The 16,781-nt window shown below is 40.3% G+C and overlaps 1 protein-coding gene across 6 annotated transcripts in view; it reads right to left on the bottom strand.

Moving 5' to 3' along the window:
- Positions 1–1,578: 1,578 nt before the first annotated feature.
- USP15 (ubiquitin specific peptidase 15) overlaps positions 1,579–16,781 on the bottom strand; it is a 258,720-nt gene continuing 243,517 nt past the window's right edge. For all 6 annotated transcript variants that reach the window (XM_063927377.1, XM_063927378.1, XM_063927379.1 and 3 more), the window contains 2 exons: positions 3,940–4,028; positions 1,579–3,542 (listed from right to left, as the gene is read on the bottom strand). In XM_063927377.1, coding sequence (XP_063783447.1) covers positions 3,357–3,542; positions 3,940–4,028 — 275 coding nt within the window. In that variant the 3' untranslated portion in view covers positions 1,579–3,356. The remainder of the gene's footprint in view (positions 3,543–3,939; positions 4,029–16,781) is intronic.

Raw genomic sequence — 16,781 nt, 5'->3', positions numbered from 1 at the left:
GACTTTCTCCCGCTTTTTCTGTGATACTGGCAGGGGTAATTTTACATCTATATAGCCTCTGGGACTATATATGATGTATATTTTGCCAGCCAAGGTGTTATTATATTGCCCTCAGGGCGCCCCCCCCCAGCGCCCTGCACCCATCAGTGACCGGAGTATGAGGTGTACATGAGGAGCAATGGCGCACAGCTGCAGTGCTGTGCGCTACCTTGGTGAAGACTGAAGTCTTCTGCCGACGATTTTCCGGACCTTCTTCGTGCTTCTGGCTCTGTAAGGGGGACGGCGGCGCGGCTCCGGGAACGAACACCAAGGTCGGGTCCTGCGGTCGATCCCTCTGGAGCTAATGGTGTCCAGTAGCCTAAGAAGCCCAAACTACCACCTGTTAGGTAGGTTCGCTTCTTCTCCCCTTAGTCCCTCGCTGCAGTGAGTCTGTTGGCAGCAGATCTCACTGAAAATAAAAAACCTAAATATACTTTCTTTCTAGGTGCTCAGGAGAGCCCCTAGTGTGCATCCAGCTCGGCCGGGCACAAGAATCTAACTGAGATCTGGAGGAGGGTCTTAGTGGGAGGAGCCAGTGCACACCAGTAGTCTAAAAGCTTTCTTTATAGTTGTGCCCAGTCTCCTGCGGAGCCGCTAATCCCCGTGGTCCTTACGGAGTCCCCTGCATCCACTTAGGACGTTAGAGAAAAGGATTTACCGATAGGTATTAAAATCCTGTTTTATTATTGCTTTTTGCAAGTTAATCCAGCAAAACGTTGCAACATCACTCACTTATTATATAATAGACTGTACGATCAGGCACCCACTGTGTCAGACTAGCAGCTTTCCAAGTAAGAAGCTGTTCATCTTCCCCCCTCAAACTCACTGGCTGCCTGAGAGACCTAGCTTATCCCAAGACTGTTGCACAGGACTATTCCACACCTGGAGCCAATACCTGCTCTCCCATGGACACAGATCCGAGGGATACAGAGATGAATGTGAGTGAGATAGAGAAGAGAGCAAACAAATGAAGGGGTGGGGGGGAGGGGGGAAATACGTAAGAAACCAAAAAAAGGGGGAGAGGGGTAAAGGCGAGGGTAGAGAGGAGACACAGATGGGGAGGTGAGGGAACACAGCTGTCAGTGTCTGGAGCTGGTAGCAACACTTCCCCCACTGGCAACCAGGGGACAAACTTTTTTAAACAAAAGAATTCTGGATCTACAGTTGATTTCATTATATTAAAGTGCTTGCTGTATTTGAAGAAAAAGCAGATAGACATGTTACATAACATCCCCAAATAAAATAGCTCTGTAGAATATATATTATATACACATACAAACATTTATCGCTTGAGCACCACAAGAGAATATAACTTTTTGCACACCTTGATCAATGGCCTGGCTGGTTTAGCTCTGTAACACTTGTTTTTCAATATCACTTTTAATAATTTTTTAAAGCAAAAGTAGTTGAGCGAAATGTAATTCAAACAGTTGTTTTGAGACTACAACATAACTTATAATAGCAGTAGACACACACACATACTGTTACGTATTAGATTTTCAGATGAGACTCAAAATATAAGAAAGAAAACAGACTACATAAGGCCTTCAACAACTTTATTGAAATTCATATAAATAAATTAATCATGCACATTTTAAATGTAAACCCGTGAACTTAAAGTGCAGACAAACCTGTCACCTCCGTCATGCAGGAGGTTAACATTTGACATAAAAAAATGAAAACAAAGCAGCTTTAAAATACCAGGATATCACATTAGCTTTAATATTTAGCTAGAAAGCAAAGCCATACCCTTATGTCTCCTGGTCAAATGTATTTATGTGTGTTCTTAATGCTAATGTATAAATAAAATAATTTACCAAAATGTGCACTCACAGAGTGAACTTTTATTTACAATACACAATTTAAAACCTATTGCATTTTAATTACATTGGTTTAAGTGGAGAACGTTCTACCTTTTTTTTCTAATTTTCTTAGTTCTCTCCTGCTGCAACAGCAAAGAAATTCCTCAGGTAGTAGATATGTAAAGCATGTCCCAACATTTACAGAGGCCTGTCATAGGCAGTATACAAAACAACAATACATTCTTCAAACAAGATCACAGGTAAAGCAGCAAATAAACAACCTGTTTTACAAAATGTTCTATGTTTTATATTTTTTGGCAACCTGGACCCTTGAATGCAGTTAGCCAACATGATACCCAAGGCTTGAATGCAATATACACAGTTCTGATAATTGAACATGCAAATTTCCTATTCCTGTAACAATTTATCCTTTGAGATCAGTTGTAAGGCCATGGTGACTTTTAAAGGGGAGAATATAAATTCCACCAACCTATCTTGGATAAAGTTGTACATCTTAAAATGCAAATAAAATGAAAATAATATCTCATTTAAGATAAATCCACAGTCATTGTCACAGGCACTGGGTGCCATTATATAAATTTTTAAATTTACACTATCACTAGAGAGCTCCAAGCTCCCCAACTAAAATGTTATGATGGGGAGAACTTTACAAACACAAAAAGTTTAACATCTGACTTACAGAAGTAGATAAAAATGCATCAATTTTAAGCAATTATAACAGCGATTTAACAAGTGACAAGAGAAACTTACATTCAATCAAAACTCATTTTGACACAGCATTATGAAATCCAAATCCAGTACACATTTTTAAGTAAAACTATATTTCAAAAGGCTAAAACACCTTTGATATTCCAGCAATATCATTAGTAGATGTTAAGTGGTTTGCACAGATTCCAGAGTGAATTAAATATTGATCTGCTAGATCTATTTCTCAGGCCTGGAGAAACAAAAACAAAAAACAAACCCAAAACAAGCAAAACTGGCTCTATTTCTGCCTTGTAAATAAAACAAAAAAAAAAAATATTAACTGAGCAACTGATAACATAGTATCTATTACTCTTTCTATCCTCATGAGCTCAGCAGATCACTAAGAATTAAAACTTTGTCCTGCACTTATGAGCCTTTTACGCATTGAAGAAATAAAATACAGGACCCTGAGCGACTGAGGATTTACAATATATAATTTAATAGCATACATTAACCTCAACTATTTATGAGAGCAGCAAAAATTAAGAAGACAATTTTTGTTCATTCTTAAATATAGGTCTATGTAACTATGTAATAAAGTAGCGATTGTTCAATCACAGCTTCTATTGCATCGTCCTTTGAAGGAAAATTGCAACAACAAAAAAAAAGACAAAAACAGTTTACATTCTGCCAGCTGATATTTTTCTTTTTTGGGCAAAGAAAATAAAATAAAATATATATTTGGCGAACATTTATGAAGTGTGTTTTCCTTCCCTATGTATATGATCACAGGCCTCTTTTTTTTTTTTAGTTGGTATGCATACAATTTTCATTCTCAATGTCGTTTTCATTTTCATTTGTTTCCTCATCACTTTCCAGTGGGGCACCCGTGGCAGCTGAAGCACCTTGTTTGGATTCTCGGTCCAGAGGGAAGAAGCCAGTTCCGCTTATCGTATCCTGACGCTGATAGAACAGAACATAGGCTGCTTTGGACTGTAGGAAGAAAAAAAAGCTACAAAATTTAGCTGCCAATTCATAGAACAACAGATGGACTGCAGGTAATATGAAAAAATAAAGGTCTATATGTAGTTCTTTATTACAAACATGATTTGCAAATGAAAACTAGACATGCAAAAATTGTGAGAAATATATAATGTAGTGTTAGTTCAAATGTAATATTGTATATAAAGACCAACCATGATTCAGTTGAAGCTTGTATCTCATGAAATTACATTTTTTACAATAAAATTAAGAAAATATAGGTGCTATATAAGGGTAGGAGCCACACGAAAAGAGGACCACAATGAGTGCTACTAGTAAAAGAACCCTATGCAAACAGGCATTGTATGGGAAATCAAATACCAGTTAACAATGCAAATGGAAAACTCACCACTATCTGATCTTCTGATGCAGTTGAAACACTGCTATCATCAAAATAATACCATTTCTCATCATCTTTATTTTTTGCAAAAGCTGTATCTAGGGTAAGAGACAAAATGGTTAAAAGATAAATATTTGTAACAAAAGACTGTTTCTTTTGTTTGGAAGTCTTTCTATTCAGATACTCAGATGATTCTGTTGATCCAAATAATTTCAACCCCTTTGCTGCTGAGACTATTTTGAAACACTTTAGGCTCATTGCCACATCAATATACATAATTATTTCTGCAGTACCCACACAACTTATATCTTGCTTGTTTGTTTCCAGAAGACTTTGAACCTCCAGAAAACAACATTAGTTTCTCCCCACACGGCAAAGACAATATGCCCAAAGTCACCAACTGTTTTTTTTCTCCATTGAAGCTGCAAGAAAGTAAACTAAAAGCAGTGATAAAGTAGCTGCATAAAAGGGTACTGTAAATACAGCTTCCTAAAAGAAGTCTCTTAGGATGTACAAACATCACACTAAAATTAATAAAACACCACAAGATTTGTAAACACATTAATACACTTAGAAACACTAAGGTTCATGGTAAAAGAAGTGTGTGTGTGTGCATGTGCGTGCGTGTATGTATGTAATTATATATATATATATATATATATATATATATAATCCATATATTGGGCGGTACTCAGAGACTTTCACACGCTGGTTTAAACAGTGAACAAGCCCCGCAGGGCTGCTTTAATGTGACGTTTCGGGGTACAAAGATCCCCTTCCTCAGACAATCAAACAAAACCACAACAGTGCATTAAATAGAAAACAGTGCATAGTATCTTACCCTCCTTCTCCCAGTGTGTCCCAGGCACACGTGGACGCCGTTCAGTAGTGGCGCTTCCGGCAGCAGGTCCCCCCGCGCACCGGAACCTAATGTTCCTCAGTATAGAAGTAAAATATAATATTTGCACTTTTAATTATACTTTTTAACACTTGATGAGCACTGTACATTTAGTGTGTTTCCAATTAGGTTCGGTTTTATTATTAATGTGATATTTTAAACAAATTTGTGATACACCGATGTGATACACTTGTTAAATGTACTCTCTAATGTAGGAATTATGCACTAGTCTGCACATGGAGATGATGCAGCACTGGTGGTTATTTGAAATGTTTTATTTACTGTACTGCACTTGTCATTCACTGTGTTGTACGCTGCGCTGATGTTACACTGTTTTGTTTAACAGTGTGTTACCATGGTGACTGGGGCCGGACGGGTGACGTCACTTCCGGTGCGCCGGGGGACCCGCGGCCGGAAGCGCCACTACTGAACGGCGTCCACGTGTGCCTGGGACACACTGGAGAAGGAGGGTAAGATACTATGCACTGTTTTCTATTTAATGCACTGTTGTGGTTTTGTTTGATTGTCTGAGGAAGGGGATCTTTGTATCCCGAAACGTCACATTAAAGCAGCCCTGCGGGGCTTGTTCACTGTTTAAACCAGCGTGTGAAAGTCTCTGAGTGCCGCCCAATATATGGATTATATGCAGCAGGATTTGGACTGATGGGAAGGCACCCGAGCAAGGTGACACGTAAGACCTGAGTGCCGGGGTCCTATTTTGGATATTATATATATATATACATATATATATATATATCTTTCAAAGTGTTCAGGTATTGCGCAACAGGAACTGTTGTGAATCAGAGTTTATAATATCACAATGAGTGCAGCTTCAAATCCCCTCCAAGCCACTGGAGTAAAGGTAGAGACTGTCAAAAAATGGAGAGCGCACTCTTAATTATATAAGAAGTAACAACTTTTTACTTTGTAGCATTTGATTACATACATTAAGGTTAAAATTCATCAGCATGGTGTTTCCACCGCAACTTAGCCGGTATATCTCCCGAACCACTGCTCGTCTGGCCTCCGGCTCTGAATCCGGGGGATGACGTCACGGCGTCTACGTCACTTAGCCACGCCCAACGCGTTTCGTACGTCAGGTACTTCGTCAGGGGGTGTGGTTAGTTAACAACTTGGACTCTTTATATACCCATTCTGGGTGTTGTTCTCAATAAATCAATTATAGCATGATTAAGCTTAAAAACACAAATAGACATTACATATACTTTCTAAAACATTAACATTCCACAATTGTATCACAGAATATAAACTCAAATTATTCACATTTTCGTTAAAAGTTATCCATGATTAATATTAACCTTATGCGATTTTACGTCCATGAACCTATTAATTTAACATCACAGCTGAAGTCCGTGTCTTATATTGATAATCAGCAAATCAGTTCATAAGATCCCTTTACATAGAAGTGTGTATCTTATCCTCTATAGAAAACGTTAGTATAGTATTCTCTCTAACATCTACCCATGGAAACTAATCGTTATATTCTTTTAAAAGGATAAATGTGTCCACTCTCTTCAGTCAGCTGCCGTGTACATGCTAATCGAGCACACCAGTCGGGACGTAGCCGCTGCCACTGGTATACTCTAACATGCATGCCCACGGCATCAGCCTTCCAAGAATGGCACAATATCACAACCTTCATTAAGACCATCTGGGGCCAGTGTATTTAGTGTGTAGATCCAAAAGGTTTCTCGCTTTGAAAGCAGATTGAGAATGTTACCTTTCCTCTCGTCCAACTCTATACGTTCAATAGCTTTAAATGAAAAACCTCTTAATTGTGAGTCACAGCAACTCGCGAAGTGTCGTGGCACACTATGATTTTCAACTTTATGAGCAATATTACGTGTGTGCTCCAAAATTCTTAATTTAAGCACTCGCTTAGTTTTGCCTACATAGCGTTTCCCGCATTTACACTCTAAAAGATAGATTACATATGTACTCAGACAGCTTAATTTCCCCTTGATTTTCCATGATTTAGTGTTATTGGAATTAAAAAATTGTTTATGATCCCTATTCACATATTGACATACTTTACATTTAGTACATGCATAAAATCCCTCTAATTTATCAGTTCGTGGTACAGTAACTTTCTTCAAATTACTGGGAGCTAATTTACTCTTAAGGGAACAGGATTTTCTAAATACTACCTGTGGGTGTGGTGGAATCACTTTCTGTAATATCGGGTCTAGATGTAAAACATCCCAATGTTTCTGTAAGATCTTTTTAATAACATTTCCTTTGGTATTGTACTTAGTTATAAATGGAATGGAGAATCTCTCCTGGTCATGTTCTCTTTGTTTATACGTTACTAATTCAGATCTATTTCTTTCTTTTGCCCTATTAAAGGCACCCTCGATCACTTGTACAGGGTATTTTTTATTTCTAAACCGTTCTTTATATATATCAGCCTGCTCTTCAAACTTAGTTAAATCAGAACAATTCCGTCGGAGTCTAATGAACTGTGAATAAGGTATATTGTCTACCCATTTCTTATAATGGCAGCTATGATAATGTATATAACTATTGCGGTCTGTTTTCTTAATATGTGTGTAAGTTTTCACCTTTCCACCATCCATACAATCCGTACTATCCAATACCAAGTCTAAAAATTCTATCTTGGTTTTTTGAAAATTGGAAGTAAACCGCAAATTGAATATATTATTATTTAGATGCGTCATAAACTCATTAAACCTTGTCTCACTGCCAGACCACACTATCACAATGTCATCTATAAATCTTTTATAAAAACACATAGATGATATGAAGGGATTGTTATTTTCAATTACTTGCTCCTCCCACTTTCCCAGATAGAGATTCGCCAGACTTGGTGCGTATGGCGTACCCATTGCTACCCCACACTCCTGATTAAAAAATGTCTCCTGAAATTTGAAATAATTGTTCTCCATAATATATTTTATACAATCCAAAATAAATGATTTTCTGTTCTCAGTGACACTCTCATCTGTATCCAAAAAGGATTTTACCGCTGCAATCCCTCCCACATGGGGTATGCTTGTATAGAGTGCTTCTATGTCGATAGTAGCCCATGAGAACGCATTATCCCAATGGAAATTATCTAACTCATTTATAATATGTGTTGAATCCTTTGTAAAGGACTTCAATGATATTACATATTTTTTAATATGTGCATCAACAAATTCAGAGATTTTTGAACTTACTGAACCTATCCCTGAGATGATGGGACGACCCGGGGGTTTCAGTAGCCTTTTATGCACTTTTGGTAAACTATAAAAAATAGGGATTCGCGGGTGAGGGTTAAATAAAAAGGTATATTCCTCTTCAGTAATACTTGAACTATTAATCCCTCTGACTAACAATAATCTGATTTCCTCAATTATTCTATCTGTTGGATCTTCTTTGAGTTTTCTATAGGTGACACTATCTTCAAGGAGTCTGTAACATTCCTCCAGATAATCTTTTCTATTTAAAATTACAATTCCTCCCCCTTTATCTGCCATTTTTATAACTATTTCCGGGTTCTCTTCCAAAGCTTTTAATGCGACTCTTTCTCCTTGGGACAAATTATCTCTGATCTTATTTTCCGATCTACATAATTGTTCCAAATCTTTTTTTATTAAAGATGAGAAAGTGTCAATGAAGCTACCCCTGGATTCTATAGGATAATAGGTGGATTTTTTCTTAAAAATTTTTTCTTTAGGGTTATTAGTTATTAAATCCTGCTTATTGTTTTTTGAAAAATGACGCTTTAATGTAAGAGACCTCACAAACTTGTTTAAATCGATAAATAATTCAAAACCATTTGGGACCATATTTGGGGCAAACGACAAACCTCTAGATAGTAAGCTCAATTCCATTTTACTTAGGGTGTATTCCGATAAATTAAATATATCTAATTCTACCGTGGGTTCTGTCGTCTCATTTTTGTTCCTTTTTCCTCCCCTTTTTCCTCTTTTGAATCTTCTTTCTTTCTTTTCATACTGGTCCCTGGACTGGATTCTACTTCCGCTACTCCCAAATCTTTCCTTTCCCCCCAAGTCTGGTTTCTGGGAAAAAAACGTCTCGTTTGACCATTATGTTTGGGAGATGATAATGCCTCATACCGGTTTTTTGAAAGTCTGGCGAATCTCTATCTGGGAAAGTGGGAGGAGCAAGTAATTGAAAATAACAATCCCTTCATATCATCTATGTGTTTTTATAAAAGATTTATAGATGACATTGTGATAGTGTGGTCTGGCAGTGAGACAAGGTTTAATGAGTTTATGACGCATCTAAATAATAATATATTCAATTTGCGGTTTACTTCCAATTTTCAAAAAACCAAGATAGAATTTTTAGACTTGGTATTGGATAGTACGGATTGTATGGATGGTGGAAAGGTGAAAACTTACACACATATTAAGAAAACAGACCGCAATAGTTATATACATTATCATAGCTGCCATTATAAGAAATGGGTAGACAATATACCTTATTCACAGTTCATTAGACTCCGACGGAATTGTTCTGATTTAACTAAGTTTGAAGAGCAGGCTGATATATATAAAGAACGGTTTAGAAATAAAAAATACCCTGTACAAGTGATCGAGGGTGCCTTTAATAGGCAAAAGAAAGAAATAGATCTGAATTAGTAACGTATAAACAAAGAGAACATGACCAGGAGAGATTCTCCATTCCATTTATAACTAAGTACAATACCAAAGGAAATGTTATTAAAAAGATCTTACAGAAACATTGGGATGTTTTACATCTAGACCCGATATTACAGAAAGTGATTCCACCACACCCACAGGTAGTATTTAGAAAATCCTGTTCCCTTAAGAGTAAATTAGCTCCCAGTAATTTGAAGAAAGTTACTGTACCACGAACTGATAAATTAGAGGGATTTTATGCATGTACTAAATGTAAAGTATGTCAATATGTGAATAGGGATCATAAACAATTTTTTAATTCCAATAACACTAAATCATGGAAAATCAAGGGGAAATTAAGCTGTCTGAGTACATATGTAATCTATCTTTTAGAGTGTAAATGCGGGAAACGCTATGTAGGCAAAACTAAGCGAGTGCTTAAATTAAGAATTTTGGAGCACACACGTAATATTGCTCATAAAGTTGAAAATCATAGTGTGCCACGACACTTCGCGAGTTGCTGTGACTCACAATTAAGAGGTTTTTCATTTAAAGCTATTGAACGTATAGAGTTGGACGAGAGGAAAGGTAACATTCTCAATCTGCTTTCAAAGCGAGAAACCTTTTGGATCTACACACTAAATACACTGGCCCCAGATGGTCTTAATGAAGGTTGTGATATTGTGCCATTCTTGGAAGGCTGATGCCGTGGGCATGCATGTTAGAGTATACCAGTGGCAGCGACTACGTCCCGACTGGTGTGCTCGATTAGCATGTACACGGCAGCTGACTGAAGAGAGTGGACACATTTATCCTTTTAAAAGAATATAACGATTAGTTTCCATGGGTAGATGTTAGAGAGAATACTATACTAACGTTTTCTATAGAGGATAAGATACACACTTCTATGTAAAGGGATCTTATGAACTGATTTGCTGATTATCAATATAAGACACGGACTTCAGCTGTGATGTTAAATTAATAGGTTCATGGACGTAAAATCGCATAAGGTTAATATTAATCATGGATAACTTTTAACGAAAATGTGAATAATTTGAGTTTATATTCTGTGATACAATTGTGGAATGTTAATGTTTTAGAAAGTATATGTAATGTCTATTTGTGTTTTTAAGCTTAATCATGCTATAATTGATTTATTGAGAACAACACCCAGAATGGGTATATAAAGAGTCCAAGTTGTTAACTAACCACACCCCCTGACGAAGTACCTGACGTACGAAACGCGTTGGGCGTGGCTAAGTGACGTAGACGCCGTGACGTCATCCCCCGGATTCAGAGCCGGAGGCCAGACGAGCAGTGGTTCGGGAGATATACCGGCTAAGTTGCGGTGGAAACACCATGCTGATGAATTTTAACCTTAATGTATGTAATCAAATGCTACAAAGTAAAAAGTTGTTACTTCTTATATAATTAAGAGTGCGCTCTCCATTTTTTGACAATATATATATATATATATATATAATTTATACATATACACACACACACACTCTCTCTACCGTTCAAAAGTTTGGGGTCACTTAGAAAATTCCGTTTTTTTTAAAAGAAAAGCACTGTTTTTTTCAAATGAAGATAACATTAATCAGAAATAGCTATATACGTTGTTAATGTGGTAAATGACTATACTAGCTGCAAACGTCTGTTTTTTAATAGAATATCTACATAGGTGTATAGAGGCCCATTTCCAGCAAACATCACTCCAGTGTTCTAATGGTAAATTGTGTTTGCTAATCGCGTTAGAAGACTAATGGATGATTAGAAAACCCTTGAAAACCCTTGTGCAATTATGTTAGCACAGCTGAAAACGGGTTTGCTCGTTAGAGAAGCTATAAAACTGACCTTCCTTTGAGCTAGATGAGTATTTGATGCATCACATTTGTGGGTTTGATTATACTCTCAAAATGGCAAGAAAAAGAGAACTTTCATGTGAAACTCGACAGTCGATTCTTGTTCTTAGAAATGAAGGCTATTCCATGCGAGAAATTGCCAAGAAACTGAACATTTCCTACAACGTTGTGTACTACTCCCTACAGAGAACAGGCTCTAACCAGAGTAGAAAGAGAAGTGGGAGGCCCCGGTGCACAACTGAGCAAGAAGACAAGTACATTAGAGTCTCTAGTTTGAGAAATAGACGTCTCACAGGTCCTCAACTGGCAGCTTCATTAAATGGTACCCGCAAAACGCCAGTGTCAACGTCTACAGTGGAGAGGCGACTCCGGGATGCTGGCCTTCAATGCAGAGTGGCAAAGAAAAAGCCATATCTGAGACTGGACAATAAAAGGAAAAGATTAATATGGTCAAAAGAACACAGACATTGGATAGAGGAAGATTGGAAAAAAGTGTTATGGACAGACGAATCGAAGTTTGAGGTGTTTGGATCACAGAGAACATCATTTGGGAGATACAGAACAAGTGAAAAGATGCTGGAAGAGATGCTGACGCTATCTGTCAAGCATGGTGGAGGTAATGTGATGGTCTGGGGCTGCTTTGGTGCTGGTAAAGTGGGAGATCTGTACAAGGTAAAAGGGATTTTGAATAAGGAAGGCTATCACTCCATGTTGCAATGCCATGCCCTGTGGACAGCACTTGATTGGAGCCAATTTCCTCTTACAACAAGACAATGACCCAAAGCACACCTCCAAATTATGCAAGAACTATTTAGGGAAGAAGCAGGCATCTGGTATTCTGTCTGTAATGGAGTGGCCAGCGCAGTTACCAGATCACAACCCTATTGAGCTGTTGTGGGAGCAGCTTGACCGTATGGTACGCAAGAAGTGCCCATCGAGCCAATCCAACTTGTAGGAGGTGCTTCAGGAAGCATGGGGTGAAATTTCTTCAGATTACCTCAACAAATTAATAGCTAGAATGCCAAAGGTCTGCAATGCTGTAATTGCTGCAAAGGGAGCATTCTTTGACGAAAGCAAAGTTTAAAGGACAAAATTATTATTTCAAATAAACATCAATAAATCAATATTTCTAACCTACTATATGTTTTATTCATTTTGCAAGTCATTCGATAAAAGTGAGTTTCCATGGAAATCATGAAATTGTCTGGGTGACCCAAACTTTTGAACGGTAGTGTGTGTGTAATATATATATATATGTATATATATATATATATATATATATATATATACATACACACACACATCTATATATATATATATATATATATATATATACACACACACACACACATACGTACACATACACACACTGTATGTTGATCGCAAACTTACAAAAGTAGAGGCCCCCCCCTCCTTTATTTGGACAGTTCCAAGGACCTGGGACCAGGTGTATACCTTGAAATGTGACAAATAAGTGCACTTGAGCATGTCAAGGCTTTATACTTCACAACGAGGCCACTCAATGTAATAAATATATAGTTACACTTTCATTATGGATGGAGCACCTGAGGAGGAAAAGATGTCATCTGAACATAACTGGGAGACACACTCTATATGACCATTACTGAGAATACAAGCAAAACCGTAATCTTTTTTTGAGGGGGGGGGAGGGGCTCATGTTCCCAGTTAGAATAAGAGACATCAATGTGGGTATGGACATATAAATGACCATGGTTTCATCTAATCATATTGGTGTAATGGAAACTGATCAAACACTTCAACCATATTGTTTCAGTGCAGGGTAAATATGGATTGCATTATTTTTACAATGTAATTTATATTTCAGTTTCAACACACTACACCCAAATCTAACTCTCTCTGCACGTTATATCTGCCCCTCCTGCAGTACAACATAGTTTTGCCCATTAGAGAAAGATTTTGCTTTTGCGATCAACCCTGAATTAGGCCCATGATGAGCACAATACTGAATCCTGGGTTTCTGCTTAGTAGGTATGGAGAATTTAATAAGGACAAAAGCAACAATGTTTTAGACTTACGGTTTATATTACATACTGGTCTAGCCAGCTCTTCTTTATTACATCATGCAAAAGCTATAATTTTTTTTTTCTGTATGCTTAACTCCAGGATGTTTATCTGGAGAAGGGATTCTTGACTTGACCACCTTCTTTGGAAGGTTTCCCCCTGAGTGACTGCTCCCCAACCTCTTAGACTTGCATCCGTGGTTAGAAGGATCCAGTCCTGAACTCCGAACCTTCAGCCCTCCAGAAGGTGTGGTAGTTGAAGCCACCAGAGGAGCGAAATCCTGGCTTTCGGTGACAGACCTCTGGTGCATATGTAGGTGAGATCCCGACCACTGGTCCAAGAGATCCACCTGAAAGGATCGAGCATGAAACCTTCCGTACTGCAGAGCCTCGTAGGTGGCAACCATCTTCCCCAGATGGCGGGTGCACTGATGAACCGATACCCGGGCAGGCTTCAAGACATCCCGGACCATTGTTTGAATCACCAACGCTTTCTCCACTGGTAGAAACACCCTCTGCACCTCTGTGTCGAGGATCATCCCCAGGAAAGACAGCCCCCTTGTCGGCTCCAGAAGAGACTTCGGAAGGTTCAGGATCCAACCGTGCTCCTTTAGCAGATGTGTCGTGAGAGAAATGGATCTTAACAACTTATCTCTGGACGATGCCTTGATCAGCAGATCGTCCAGATACGGAATTATGGGGGTAATTCCAAGTTGATCGCAGCAGGAAATTTTTTAGCAATTGGGCAAAACCATGTGCACTGAGGGGGGGGGGGGGGGCAGATATAACATGTGCAGAGAGAGTTAGATTTGGGTGGGTTATTTTGTTTCTGTGCAGGATAAATACTGGCTGCTTTATTTTTACACTGCAAATTAGATTGCAGATTGAACACACCACACCCAAATCTAACTCTCTCTGCACATGTTAAATCTGCCCCCCCTGCACTGCACATGGTTTTGCACAACTGCTAAAAAATTTCCTGCTGCGATCAACTTGGAATTACCCCCTATGTTCACCCCTTCTTGTGGATGAGAACCATCATCTCTGCCATCACCTTGGTGAAGACCCTCGGTGCCGTGGAGAGACCGAATGGAAGTGCCTGAAACTGACTGTGATCGTCTAACAGTGCAAACGTGAGATAGGCCTGGTGCGGTGACCATGACCTCGGACAATACCAATTTTTGGATAGTGTCCAGAAGAATAGCTCTGTCTGCCGGCAAAGCTGGCAAGCCTGATTTGAAGAAACGGTGAAGCGGGATAGTTTGAAGCTCCAGCCTGTACCCCCTGGACACAATATCCTGTTATCCAGGGGTCCAGGCCCGACGACACCCAGATGTGGCTGAAATGCCGGAGTCTTGCTCCCCCCACCTGACCTACCTCCAGACTGTGCGGTCCACCGTCATGCTGAGGACTTTGAGGTACCAGAAGCCGGCTTCTGGTCCTGGGAACCTGCGGGAGCAGGCTTTTTGGATTTGGCACGACCACCTCTAAAGGAGGTGTGAGAAGGCTTGTTCTTTCTAAGCCTCGCGGGTCGAAAGGACTGTGACGTGTTGGGAGTAAAAGGCTTCTTCGTAGCCGGTGCAGCTGAGGGGAGAAAAGGAGACTTACCCGCGGTAGCCGTGGCAATCCACGCATCCAGTGCCTCCCCAAACAGAGCCTGACCTGTAAAGTAGGCTCTCCATATTTTCCTGGATTCCGCGTCAGCAGACCATTGGCAGACCAGAGACCCCTGCGAGCCGAGACAGACATGGAGGAGATCCCCGCAGCCATGGAACCCAGGTTCTTCATGAATGCTACCAAGAACCCTGCAGAATCCTGTCTGTTACGTAAAAACAAATCAACTTCACCTTTATCCTTCGTAGTCAAGTTCTCCTGCAGAGCGACTGACCACTTGGCTATAGCTTTAGAAATCCATGCACAGGCAATAGTAGGCCGCAGTATAGCCCCTGAAGCCGTGTATAAGGATTTGAGCATAGGATCCACTTTGCGATCAGCCGGGTGTTTCAACGTGGTAGATACCGAGACTGGCAATACCACCTGTTTTGACAGCCTGGAGACAGAGGCGTCAACTATAGGCGGGGACTCCCATTTGTTTTCTATCATCTTCCGGGAAGGGAAAAGCAACCAGGACCCTTTTAGGGATCTGGAATTTTCTCTCCGGGTTTTCCCAGGCTTTTTCAAATATAGCATTTAATTCCTTAGATGCCGGGAAGATGAGAGGGGCTTTCTTACTGTCCGTGAAAAAGGCCTCCTCAACCTGCTCAGGAGGTGTGTCAGAAATATGTAACACATCCCGCATGGTCTCAATCATTAACTGCACCCCCTTAGCAAGTGATGCTGTCCCTCTTGACACATCCCCATCACCGTCTGCTGTGTCAGAATCGGTATCCGTGTCATCCTGCATAATTTGAGCAAGAGCAAGTTTGTGAGAATGTACCGCAGGGGGCCCCGAGGGAGCAGTGTTAGACCATACTGCCATAGAGTACTGCAACACCTGAGTTGCATGCTCAGACCTTGCAACCCGTTCAGAAATCTGAGAAATAGCCCCCCTAAGAGAGGTTAACCACTCCATTTCTCTAGCTGGAATCTTCGCTACAACAGTGCAATCCTGATTACATGGAATGGGATCTTCCTGAGAAGATAAATCCTCTGCAGCATATGAGAGTCTATAGACATGTTTGCTTGTACACCCTACATACACACAGGGTACAGGGCAGACAGAGTTTCCCCCCCAAGAATGGCAGAGAGAGACAGAGATTGGAGCCAACCCACACACAGCGCTATATACGTATAGGGAGACCTTTAACCAGCGCTGACTGTGTCCCTTAATAGGTGACAGTCTTACACAGCCACCCCTCCCTTCTACAACCCCCTGGTATCGTACAGATAGCTGGAGTTGCTCTGGAGGGACTGCTCTTCCACTGGCAGCGTGTCTGCAGGCAGGAAAATGGCGTTGAATGCTGCTGGGTCCGCTCTGAGGAGAAGCTCCGCCCCCTTAATGGCGCTGTCTTCCCGCTCTTCCAAGATTATACTGGCCTGAGGATTTTTTGCTGGCTGAGATCCGCAGACCCCGACCGGCTTTCTGGTCAGTGTAGGGTCAGGGCACCCCTCACAGCACTGCACCTAAGTACCGCTGAGCCTCCCCCGGAGCACAGTTAGTACTGCGCTCCTACCCTGTAGCCGCCATCTACACACCGGACCCCTGCTTGCTAGGGGGGTCGGTGACTCACTCGCCACAAACTTCAGCTCTGCAAGGGGGTGAGCGTTCCCCTGCGGCGGGAAGCGATCTATCCCCTCTGGAGCTCAGTATCCAGTGAGCGGAGACAGTGGCTCAGACCCCGCAGGGCAGACACTGCTCTCCCCCCCCTCAGTCCCTCGATGCAGGGAGGCTGTTGCTAACAGCCTCCCTGTAAAA

The sequence above is a fragment of the Pseudophryne corroboree genome, chromosome 6 (assembly GCF_028390025.1).
Source record: "Pseudophryne corroboree isolate aPseCor3 chromosome 6, aPseCor3.hap2, whole genome shotgun sequence".
In the NCBI taxonomy this organism is placed as follows: Eukaryota; Metazoa; Chordata; class Amphibia; order Anura; family Myobatrachidae; genus Pseudophryne; species Pseudophryne corroboree.
Note: the sequence above shows the minus strand (reverse complement) of the source record. Positions and strands in the feature narration are given on the sequence as shown.